Source organism: Caloenas nicobarica, chromosome 1 (assembly GCF_036013445.1).
Source record: "Caloenas nicobarica isolate bCalNic1 chromosome 1, bCalNic1.hap1, whole genome shotgun sequence".
NCBI classification, from domain to species: domain Eukaryota; kingdom Metazoa; phylum Chordata; class Aves; order Columbiformes; family Columbidae; genus Caloenas; species Caloenas nicobarica.
The window spans coordinates 172407739-172420814 of record NC_088245.1 but is presented as its reverse complement, the minus strand read 5'-3'; the positions used below and the strand labels follow the sequence as shown (position 1 = coordinate 172420814).

The following is a 13076-nucleotide window of genomic DNA, read 5'->3' as shown; positions in this document are numbered from 1 at the left end:
GATGAAGGGGAGGGGAGAGCACTGCTGGCATGACTGCATGAGGATATTTAGGAGCATTGCAGGAGTTAATCACTTCCAGGCTCATTTCTGCCTTTAAAAATGCTATGTCAAATCTTTTAGTTCTGGCATACTACAAGTTTTCTCAGCTTTAAAGCTATGCTATGCTTAATATAAAACCGGTTAACTTTTTTCCAGACTGCAAGCTCATACTGGCTCATTCATTTCACTGTTCTGACAGGGTCAGATAAAGTGGAGACACAGAGCTGCTTCTTTGTGTAAATGGAAAGCACTCTTATTCAGGACACTAACATAATTTTTGCAGCCGTGTCATGTATATTTTAAACATGAGCAGTACAACACCCTCAGGTATCAATGGACTGTATACAAGGGAGAGTAGAAACTGAAAAGTATGCGTTGCTTTCCGTTTGATTAGGAAGGTGGGAATTAAGTTGCTTTATTTTTTCATCAGACTCCAATATCTGCGAAAGATTCAAGAGGATGTCATGGGAAATAGCATCAAAAGCTTGATAAAGGTAAAACGATGGACAAGGATACCCGTAGTTCATTGCTAAGAGGAGAAATGTATAGCCCCAAGTTACACTAAAGAAGAATAATCAGAAGAGAATGGAATTCAGGATTATATTGTATTATAACTGAGTATTATTTTAGATGCTTAGAAATGAAGAAAATTCTTTCATATAATAAGATACTATTGCAGGTGTTAACTCAAAAAGGTAAGTTTATCGCTAATTGCTGTATGAGTGACTAGTCGGAAGAAGTTGGTGTCATGAACTGAAAGAACACTGAGAAATTACAAATGCTAAGGAATCTTGTTTATTATATTTTATGCATCTAATAGTTTCACTTTATTTTAACAGTGAACGTGATGTATTTGAACATGAATTGTCAGAACTAAGAAGAAAATATGAAATACTAGAGGTGTCACACAAAACACAAGCTAAAGAAAGAAATGACTTATCAAAAGAGGTAAATGTAAAGTTCTTATTTCAGTAATTGTCTGTTTCTTCACCTCAGGAATTTTATTCTTTGTCCAGTCAAGTCTGTCAGGATCACCTCTGGGATAGTGGAATAATTTCAGTTAGAATAGTCCTCAGGAGACCAGCTGATCAGACCCTCTCAATACAGAGCAGAGTCAGCTTAGGTCAGGTTGCTTAGTGCTTTGTCAAGTTTTGAGTATCTCCAAGGATGGAGATTCCACAGCCTTTCTGGAGAGTCTGTTCCACTGTTTGTCCACCCTCTTTGTGAAAAAAGTTTTTGTAAAATCTAATCAGAGTTGTTGCATTTTTTTCTGTAGCCTCTTCCAAGGCACTTCCAAGAGTCTGGCTCTTTCTGTGTGTGGCAATTGGATAGGTGAAGATAACAATAAGATTTTTCCCACCAAAGAAATCCCAAGATTTCTCTTCTGAAAGCTGAAAAAAAAAAAGTCTCTCAACCCTTTGTACATCATGTGCTGCAGTCCATGACTGTCTTGGTAGAGCCCTTCTGGTCTTGCTCCAGTATGTTAATGTGTGTCCTTATGAGGAACTCAGAATGGGACATGGCACACCAAATAGAGTCTCATGAGAACTGAACACAGGGTAATAATTTCCTTCATCCTATTGTCTGCATTGTTGCTAATACAGCCTAGCAGGGACTTGGTCTTCTTTGCTTTCAGGTCACACTTCTGGCTTATGTTTAGTTTGCTCAACTGATATTTGCCTATCTAATCCATATTTGCCAATTTTCCCACAGACATGTTATGGGAGATGGCTGAAAGCCACGCAAAAGTCCAAGTAAACGACATAAGCAGCTGTCCCCCTGTCCATAGAGCCAATATTCTTGTCAGGTTTGCTAGGCACAATTTGGCCTTGGTAAATCCATGCTAGTTGTTTTCAGTCACCTTTTCCTCCATATGCATGGATTTGGCTTCCAAGAGGATTTGTTTCACAGTCTTTGCAGGGACTGAACTCTAGATTTTCCAGCCCACAGTTCCCTGGATCCTCCTTGAAGGTGGATTCTGGTCATCAAAAGCCTTACTCACCTGCTATGATCTTTCAAACAGCTGACCAACCTCACAGCAGTGTTGGCTATCTCCCTCAACACTGGTCATGTGCCTTCTCTTTTTCCTTAGGCATTGGGTACATGCCATTCTCCTAGGTCTCTAGCTTAGTCTTCCTTTGCTTCAGCCTTCCAAACTCTGCCCATATTCTCCAAAACCTGGGAGGCCCAACGGCAACATTTACCAGTAAAGGCTGAATACTGTGAGCGTGCTCCATCTTTAAAAAGACGCAGAACTAGTTGTAACTTGCTTTAGCTCTTTCTGAGCAATAGTGACAGTAGGGCAGAGCTACTGTATCTCTTATGTGTCAGGAATAGAGAGACTGCTATTCTGGACCTCTTCTTTCTATGATGGTGCATATTGACAAGGGGAATTCCAGTGCTGCTTCCCTTTTGGGCAGGACTGTCTACTAGGCTGATGGACTGTTTTTCTCTAACCTGTCTCCAGAAGTCTTTGAAAATCTTTCTGCTGGGAAAATGAATAAATGCGTCTTCAGGCACAGAGTGGTTTTCATGTTTGTGAGGGTTCCGGTGAGTTCCCGATCCTGTTAGCTCAGTCACTTCACTCAGATCTCAGTCATTGCCATTCTGGTAGCACTAATATTGCGCAGGGGAATGTGTTTCTGCTGCTCCAAAGCATTCCAAGAGCCAGAGGCCTGTCAGGTCAAGAAAAATATCCCTTCCCGCTTCTCTGTTCAGTAGTTCATTCATGCAAGAGTCACGAACTGTGTTGAGTGATGGCTGCCTTACTAAGCATATATGATAACTTTTGAGTCAAGGGACTCAAAGACAAACGTAATGTTTCTAAGTCCACAGCCTTGATCTATAGGACTCTTGGTGATTTGTACCAGTACAAGCTTGGATTACTCAGGATCCATTTTCACCATTTCTGCATCTAAATTGTTCATAGGGAGGATTAAACCTCCAGGATTAATTGTTTACCTTAAGTAAGATAGTTAGGGTGGAACCATTCTAAATTATGGGTATCAATAAGGGATTTTTCCCTCTGTCTGATGTAGGTGTAGTTTTCCAACAGCTTTTCAGGAGGGAGAAAAGGCTTTTACTGAATCTCAGGAAAGAAACTTTTTTCAGTTTGTATCATCCTTGACTAGTTTTCAGATGATTTGTAGCTCAGTACAACTTTGATGCAAAAATAAGACTATTTTTAAGCAGTGTTTCTGTATAGAAATCTTTCCAGGAAACACAAAAAAGTAGTAGAGAAATAATTGATTGGCTGTTCTGAATTAATTTCTGAATGTATTTTTGATGTGATATGAAAGGGGCACTGCATGAGAAGGTTGTTCTTGACTTCCGTACTGGTCCAAGCAAGAATCAAATTGAGGATCTTTGTGTGTTAGCACTTTGGCAGCTGAGCAAATGAGACTAGTTACGACGGAGAGAATTCAGAGGAGATATACAGAAACACTAAGGAACACTAACAGTGTTACAGCTAAAATAGTGTTTATAACTACCACTGCCTAATTTTACAGGTAGCCATAGAGATTTTCTGAAACACTAGAGAAGAAACTAAGTTTCTATTAGAAAATATCTTTTATATTCACCTCTTTTATATCAGTCTGAAGGCTTTGTTAGGCTATTTATTCATCAAGAACTTTATACTAAATTAATCTGAGAGGGAATAAAAGTAGCACTACTTTAAACTAAAATACCACTTAAAACTGTGGGATTACTGGAATCTCCTGGAAAGTCCATGGTGGTTTTTGTGTATGCTGATACGGTATCACAGGTTCTGGATTGGAAGAGCATACAATTCTAAGTGTTTACACAGTATTTATTCCAGGGGAGAAGCAGTTGGAGGTGTAGTAACTTCTAGATTTCTGTATTGATGTTGTAAACCATGATGTCTGTGTTCATTATGGATATACATATAACCTGTTACTTGAAGAGAGTTGTGGGGTTTTTTTGTTTAAGTAAAACAAAATATAGGAGAGGCATTTGTACCTCACCCTCTGTGATGCTCAGCAAGTGGGCAGATGGAGAGAAGCATGTCTCAAAGAGCATTTTTTTTTTCCACAGATTTTCAGCTGTTTAACTGGGTGTTCCATGTCTTTGACTCGTGTGTCTCCCTTGAGTAACTTTGAGTCACTCAGGGAGGATGAATTCTATCTAAAACACGTACATGATGCCTTTATATCTTTGGGCAACATATTTCTGATAAGTTATTAATTTGTCTGTCTTTGAACTTGGCCTGTGACATCCTCAGGAGCTTAAATGGCAAAATTATGTAAGGTAATAAAAGTGCATTTTGTTCTCGTGAGTAAGGAGCTGGGCCACTGCACCAACGCCATTATGCTCTGTGGCTGCTTTCTGACAATGTTCACCTCAAACAGATGGACGCTACTCTCTCTCAAACCACTTTCTTGGAGCAATAAAGATGACTAGTCTGGTGATTGGGAAGACTGTCATAGAGACTCACAAGATATTAATGTTTCTACTTTGGCATCAGGTCAGCCTTCTGTAGCGAAACCATGCTAAATGAAAGTCAAAACACAGCACGCATAACCCTCTTTGCCCTTGGGGCTGGCCTGGAACGTTACTTTGTCCACAACAATCATGATATACTTCAGCCCCAGAACTAGCAGTTTTACTGTTTCTTCATGGAGTAATGATCACTCCGGTGCCCTTAAACTTTTCACTTCTGTTTTTGAGAATGTTGTAGCCGGTATGATGACAGATTGGCACCAAGACTTGACATCAGTATTTCTGACATTATAGTATTCAGTACTATCAATATTCAATACTTCAATACTATTTAGATAATGAGGTACATTAAGGGACACTTTACCTTTTTTTCAGGTGCCAACTACCAGAAATAAATCATGAAAACTCATAAAATTATAAAGTTATTAAAGTCTTTTTTTCAGCACAAATCTTCACCAATTTACTAACATTAAACAGAAGTGTAAACAGAGTTTTTTGGTTCATGTGGTTTCACAGAGGAGAGTTGAAATTGCAAATATGCATACATAGGTTAAAAACTTATCTTGAAGTTCATGTTAAAGTGTTCTTTTTAATGCCTTTTATAGCTGGCAACCATACAACAATCCCTCAACTTGTTGCAAAAAGATAAAGATTATCTTAATCGCCAGAACATGGAGCTTAGTGTTCGCTGTGCACATGAAGAAGACCGTCTTGAAAGACTTCAGATTCAGCTAGAGGATGCCAAAAAAGCTAGGGAAGAAATGTATGAAAAATATGTTGCATCCAGGTAATTTATTGTGTGTTCACCTCTATCAGTAGACAAGTTATTTAACTGTTTTCTTTTGTTTCTTGAACACGTCTTGTTTAATTAAAAGTAATGTCAGCTTTCAGAAAGCTAGTCCATATTTGTGTAACTAGAAACAGAACACTTTTTTGGGTCTTAATGTGTATGAGAAAATTTTTGTTAAACCTTTGATGTAAGACCATAGTAGTGAAGATGTCAGCATTGAAAGTTTATGGCAACTGTTCTCTTAGGGATATACAGAAATTTACAGAGGTAACTGTAATTAATTACAAAGGAGATAAAAACTCTTTAAAGGGCATATGTTATATTATCTTACCTCCCCACCCCACCTCAAATGACCTTTATTAAAACCAGGAGTATTTGAAAGACAATCTAAATTATTATTGCAGAATAAAATGTATTTAATTTTCACAAATGTTTAAAATAGGACACAGTATGTTTTGTGTCAGCTGTGAGAGCTATCAGTCTTTCATGTCTCGAGCTCAAATGCAAATTCTCTAGATGTAGCCTTGAGAAACAGAGTGATCGTTGTACGCTATCCACAATGGTAAACAGTGTGAAATGCTTATGCTATTTGAATTGGTACAGCTATATGTATGAGATGTTGAACAAGAAACACTATGCTATTCAGCTACATGTCTTGCTACACATGTAATGCTATACTACAAAATTTCATTGAATCATAGTTGGAAGTGACCCATAAGAAGCATTGAGTCCAACTGTCTGCTCCTCACAGGACTACCTAAAACTAAATCATATGACTAAGAGTGTCATAAAATTTCAAACCACATTTAGATTTTTCTTATTCAGAATTCAAGGTTATCCAGTTCATGTTATTTCCCTACATCTACATGCCAAAAAAACCCATTTCAATATATATCCCAAAGTTACACCAAATATTTGCCTGTAGGTACTTCATTAATGAACATAAAACCATTTTTTGTTTGGTAGTGTCCTTGAAAAAACACCCGTGGATTGAATTAATAAGGTTAGAGTATGAAGTAAATTCAGCTTCTCTTCAGCTGCTTCGTTCTGTTTGAATCAAGAACTGCAAACAGTTTCTATAAATCTTATGCCCATGTATAACTAAGATAAAGTGTGCTAATATGACTCTCCTGTAATACAACTAAAAGATAAATTGTTGTCTGAATAAAAATAGAAGAGCACTCTACTAAAATTATCAGCTATGGAGTCCTAGCCCATATCAGAGCAGTTTTAATACTATTTTTATTTTCAATGCTGTCACTTAAACTTTTTAAAAATTTTTGGTTTACATCTGTATATCTCAGAACTATGTTCATCTGGAACTGCATTTTAAATAATTTAAAATAATTTTTTAGGACTTGCTTTTAAATTGGGTTTTAGAAAACCACAGGGATCTGAGCAGTCTTCCTCTAGATATGTGCTTGTAAGTAGTGACTCTTGTAGCTAGATTTCTATTTCTAGAAAATTACTGTGAAATCCTTATCCTGTAATAATGATGTAGAGGCACTTTTGCAGAGCTGTCTCTGTTAGAGGAACCTAGGAAGGTAGCTTGTCTCTACACCATTTGGGATACTGTGCAAGCCTGCTTCACTGTCCTCTGGAGTATCACAGGTCTCCATCCCTTACATTTTGATACCATCTAAAGAGAAATTCTGTGATTCTTACTTTGCCTTTAGAGGTCTCGATACTGCCATTGGGATACTGTACTGTTACCAAATCTGTGTCTTGACATCATAGGTATTGGTGACTCTCTTAATGATGCTAATTTTCACAGGACAGATATTAACTGTCATGAATAATGCAGGTACATCTGCTCTCCTCTAGTGAGTGTTACTGTCTTTTGCAGGTCCAGTGTAGCACAGCAGGGAAGACAGTGTATTGAGCAGCATGTATAGGACTGAACTGCAATTCGGGCAGCAGAAGTTCTGCTTCTGACCTGCTGATGAACTTTGAATAAGTCATTTCATAACATAAAAATGTAATGTAAAATATAAAAATGTTGATGTAAGATTTATTTTGTAAAACGGGGGTAATAGCATCCTTTTGTAAAGTGCTTAAAAACCTGAATGTGATCTGCAAGGTTGCAGAAGTTATCCCTTCTTCACATTTTCCCATACATGTGTACGATTTTGGGTGCATCTTCTGAGACAGCATCCCATAGCAGGGATTCCTATCTATTCAGTAATTTAAACCATCCTTATCTCTGATCAAGTATCTATAGTATTAGTATTAGGTTTTTTATGGAGAGCTCTACAGAATCCTATTTATTTGTTAGATAAATTAGAGAGGTACAAAGGTAGACTAGGAGAAAACTGTACCAACTGATGGATGTTCTACAGTCCTCAGTGCTACCTGGAGGTGACATCAGCTTGGCTAATAAGCTTCTGTTTGCTACCTGTTGAAGAATTTGAGGCTTTGTAAACCTCGCTTCACATCTTATGGTTGCTGTAGTTCAGGAATGAAGATAATGAAAATAAACCCAAGTATCTATTTTTAGGAATAAAGAATAATTCACCTTCTGGTCACTGTCAGCACTGCTGGCATTGGGGTGCTATAGTTAGAAAATTACAGGCTTTAGGAAATTGAGGGATTGACCTACCAAATTTTAAAAAAGACACACTTCAAATTAGGTTGAGATTGTGGCAAGATGAATGGCAGCAGCTCATAGCTACAGCTCTTGGGAATCTATATGGACAGACCACCACAAAAGATTTGCTTTTAGATATTTAATCTTCAAATACAATCCATAGTTGTACTGAGATGCTCAGATCACGTTTAGTTTATTTACAGTGTAAAGCCTTATGAATAATAGACCTAGGAAGAAGCTCGTTGAAGCCTGCAGCCTGAGGAACACAAAACAACTTGATAAGGCAAAAACTTTTTTGATTACTACTGTAACAGCATGTCAGGAATAAAAACCTCAAATTATGGTCCTTTCCTTCAGCAGCAACTCGGTGTTTATTAAAAGGCATTGTCAGGTCAGACAAGTTATATACTCAGAAGATGCCCTTTACTATACCATTTGTTTATTTTAGTCATCTTAAAGATAAGCATCACTTTGAACTGTCGTCTGGTGACATCATGGTGGGTATTCTAGACTTTTCCAGATTCTTCTAATTTTTTTCAGTGACCTTTCCTGACTTTTAGCAGTCTTGTCATCCAATGGAAGGTATAATTTCTGCCACGACAAATTTCTTTCTGGCAAGTAGTAATGGTAATAGCTTATTGTCTAAGTCATTGATTCTGCACATAAGAATTGTATCCTGAGCTCCTGATCTTCAGCAGTCTTATTTTTCTTTCTACATATTGAGCCATATAATACATAAAGAACACAAAGATTCTAATAGTATTCCAGTATTCCAGTATTCTTGTATTCCAGTGCAGTGTGGGATTTTTTGGGGTGTTTGGTTTGGTTTTAGGTTTTTTTGGTGTGTGTGAGAGTTTTGATTTGTTTTTTTAATTATAGACCTCTTCATTGTACCAAAGATCTTCATAAATTATTTTGCTGTAATGTGGTACAATTGAGGAAGGAGAGGAGATAAATTTACTTTTGCCGTGAAGGATTTGCTAAAATTCAGTGTCTCAATAAAAAGAAAACAGGAATACCTGGACAGCAAGCATTCTGACATTTAAACATTTTGGGGCTTTTAATTAATATGAAGGAGATTTGGCTGGCTCAGGTGCTGATTTCTAAAAATTATGGACTATCACACAACTGGAAATCAGAAGAAATCTGAAACCTTTTATAGTTGTAAATGCTCATTTCTTTCTAAATATGTTTTTATTTCCAAACCAGTAATTTCTACCAGTTGCTTCTTTGCTGGTTGACTATTTGTGAACGTTAACTAGATGCTATAAAATGTTAACATTCCTTAGTGGTTAAGTACTTACAACATAAACCTTTTTTTGTAGTTTTGTAGGAGAAATTCTTCATGGGATTCCTTGCAGTCTGTCGTGGGCTTCCAAAGTTATAAAAATATGTCAATATTACTCTGAAATGAAATTATTTTATCCTGGATTTTTTTTTTATATCTGCTGCTTAAAAACTTAAGTGTGCATTTAAATTAATTTATATATCACATTGACAGAATTAATTCCAAAATCTTGGGGATTTTTGACTTGTAAATCTCCACAGTATGTAATCTTCCATGTTTCTCGTGATGTTTTTTCCCCATATGAGGTGCCAATAACACACAACAAAGTCTTGTAGTAGCATGGCAGTATTGCAAGTTAGCAAGTTAATCAAGTCTTACCCAGTGATGAAGAAGCTAGAAGACTTTGGAAAGTGGGGAATTAATTATTTTTTTTTTTAATGTGGTTAATTAATATAAACTCTCATGTAGAGGCTGACAAAGAATTTCTGGAATAATGTTAAGCATAATGTTGCTTGACTAATCAATGTCAAATTACTTTAAAAAATAAAACAGTGTGCAGAAAGCTTTTATTTATTCCCAACTAGATATTATTTATTCCTGATTTTCACTCAATTTGCATAACAACACAGGCTAATAAGTATTTCAAGCATCTTGGGAGGAAAATGTGTAAGAATTAAAATAAAATCTAAAATAAAGAAGTGCTGTGCCGTACTTTTACAGCTCTACCTGAAGTTTTGATATTTTGGCCAGCGCAATTAATTTTAAATTCCCATGTTGTGTATTTGTTTATTTACAGAGACCACTATAAAACAGAATATGAAAAGAGACTGCATGAAGAGTTGGAACAAATAAGGTTGAAAACAAATCAAGAAATTGAGCAACTACGAGGCACTTCAAAAGAGATGTATGAGCGTGAAAACAGGTAGATAACATGCAGGCAACAACCTAATTCAGACAAAACCAACTGAGTACAGTTTTTTGCTTAGATACAATCCTAACTGACTGGCTCTTTGAGAGGTCATCAAAATGTGAGAATTTTAGTTCAATTATTAAACTGATAAGAATCATGTAAAAACTAAAATGGAATTTTACTTGTACAGTAAATATATGGTGTTATATTATTAAATGATGGACATCCAACATTGTCAGTTAACAGTATTATTAAAATTCATGTTCTGTATAAACATTAGTGGTTTGAAGTTTGTTCAGCTATATAGTGCTAGTTAATTAATACAAAATGTGTTGGTTTACCTATATGGGTGATCTTGAAACTGTGCCAGGAAACCAGGAGAGAAGGTGTTGATGCAGAAAGTAGAAAAAATGAGGGAAACCAATAAGACTTAAGTCTTTGTAAAGTAAATCAATTTGAGATTGTTTACAGCATTATGATTCAAAAAAGCATTGATTTCCCACAAATTAGTATAAAATTCTTTCTTGAAGAAGATCCTGGTCTTGTGTGTCATCTTGTTCAGTTCCATGGAATTATATGCAGAGTTAGGCACATACATAAGCCTTTAGGGATCTAAAGATTTGGATTTCTGACACTAGATTTCTCTTTGAGCTTGTTTTTTGCCCCTTTTATTCATTTAAAATAGCAGGAGTGCTTAATAATTCATTATGACTTCATTGTAGATGTCCTGAAAGTGTCTTGTGTGGAGAAAGAAATGACTGTAGTAAAAAGATATTTGTGGCATCAGCATCTGTTCCTCTAATAGGTCGTTTTGTTGCTGCTTGGAAGAGTGAAAAAAGAACATGACTCTTGCTGTCTGTCTTCCAGTCAACTGAAAGGTTCTAATTAAAAAAAATTACATTGTTGTGTAGTTTTGCAAGTGTCAGTAAAATATATACACACACATACATACATACACACCACTTCCTGTATGCAAATCTATTTGGAATTACAAAGTATGAGTTTAAACCTCCACTGTTCATGGAGATTTGACAAGAGTCTGTGTATCATTGAGAACGCTACTGATAGGTATTTCATTTGTATCTGGAACTAATTTACAAAAGTTTTGTTCCTCATTTTGAAAAAATTACTTCTGAAATGTAAATCCCTTAGATTTTACTTCATATTTTGAAAAAAAATAGCATATGCTCTTTCTGTAAAATACTAAAAAATTGCACCAGAAGACAGTGCTTTCCAGTCTGAGGTGCCTCTCAATAATGAGACAAATGGAACCCCAAATTGTGAGCAAAGCGGTTTGCAATGAACTTGTGATGTGAAGAGATGCTGCCTGTGACTGAAAATAAAGTGAAGATGCTGGTTTCATCTTCAGGCTCAAAGCATGAAAGGGTATTACAGCTAAGCTGATTTAATATTTGATTGTTCTTACTCCTTAGCACTTTGCCGAGCCTGATGGGCATGATGTTTCCCTTGAATTTATTGGCACTTATTTTACACTTAGATGAGTCAGTTCAAGAAGCTCAAATGGGGCAGAACCAGTGAAAAGGTGATACTTTCATTCTTAATTTATTAGGGATCAGTTTTGTTTGGTTGGTTGTCTGCAGGAGGTTTGACTTTGGATTAGCTGTAGTCTGTTCCCATAGATCAAACACAATTTCTTAGTTTTGAGCATGTTAGGTGCTCTCCCTGAGCACATCTTCCAACTTGGTTCAAACGAACTGGAATCCAGTGTGTGCACTCTGGAGTAGTTTAGGGATGTGAACTGATGTGCAATAATTGCAGTTGCTAAGAGGTTTATTTCAAAAGCTGATATGGATGCCTTTGTGCTTCTGATTCCCCTCCCCTGCCCTCATCCCACCTTTTTTTCCCCCTACCTGTTCATGAATCTGTAGGTAGTGTTTCTGTCCCACTTTAGAAGGGTACTTTTGCTTGTGTATGGTAGGCTTGCTAGATGCCTGATGGTCTGTATGGCCTGTATGTGCAGCCAGCAGATAGGTGCTTTACCTCTTTTAAAACTGCAGTCACACAGCCTAGTGTGTTTCCTAGTTCTGTTGAAAATAATTTCAACTGAAGTTACATCAAATCTGCGATTGTCGTCTTGTTGGTTGAGGAGTACCTCACTTGTGTTTGTTTTCTTTCTATTGCATTTTCAACTGATTGGCTCTTCAGTTTAGCAAAATAGTTTATTATCTGACTGAGTCGCTGTGTATCTCCTACCATTTCATTTTTATCCCACTTCTGTTACACCAGTCTTAAGGGTACAACATTGCACTCCTACTCTCAGACTAGGTGTCGAGACAATATGCTTGATGTTAGTGCTGTTAACACTATTAATTGCCATATTCTTATCTTTTGGTATGAGTCAGTTTTAAAGAATCTACTCTGAAGAGTAACTTAATTTTTAAAGAAATTTTTTTTTATCTTTCTCTCGTAGCCAGTTAACTGTTACCTAATTCTGATGTTGATTATTCATAAGTAACTATTTTTTATTCATATTAATTACTCAGAGTTCAGAGAAGTACCATTGGTAACCTTTCCTTAGTCTAGAAAGGTCTTTCACCCCAAAAATATATACCTTTATTCTGACTAAAATGACCTAGGATAACATTAACATGGGCTTAATAATTTTCCCGTTACCTCTGTATCTTGACTTTTTCTTCAAAATTTGCCTGAGACTATAATTTCGCTTTGCTTTAATTTGAAAAGTTTGTTCCTCTGGGGAAGGGAGAAAGAAACAACTTCAGTGGAAAGAGCTTGGTTGCATTTACATTAACAGTTCAGGCGAAACACTTGATTTTGAAGTAAAACCCCCTGGTCATTGCTGCTTGCCATGTTTTTGCTTGCCTCACAGTGTGCTTGAATTTGCGATATTTTGCTCACATTTGTAGCACATGAACAGGATTCCTTTTAGATGAACTGAAATTGAAAGGGGTCTCTAAGATCACCTAATATATTCCAAATGCTGGTGAGTGTTCAAGTCTCAAGAGCCAACCAGGAATAAAGT

General features: G+C 36.5%; 1 protein-coding gene across 1 annotated transcript in view; it reads left to right on the top strand.

The window, feature by feature from the left end:
* The window catches only part of PIBF1 (progesterone immunomodulatory binding factor 1), a 117553-nt gene that overhangs the window by 20989 nt on the left and 83488 nt on the right, over nt 1–13076 (top strand). The window contains exons 7-9 of the mRNA XM_065643125.1: nt 879–987; nt 5106–5287; nt 9962–10087. Coding sequence (XP_065499197.1) covers nt 879–987; nt 5106–5287; nt 9962–10087 — 417 coding nt within the window. The remainder of the gene's footprint in view (nt 1–878; nt 988–5105; nt 5288–9961; nt 10088–13076) is intronic.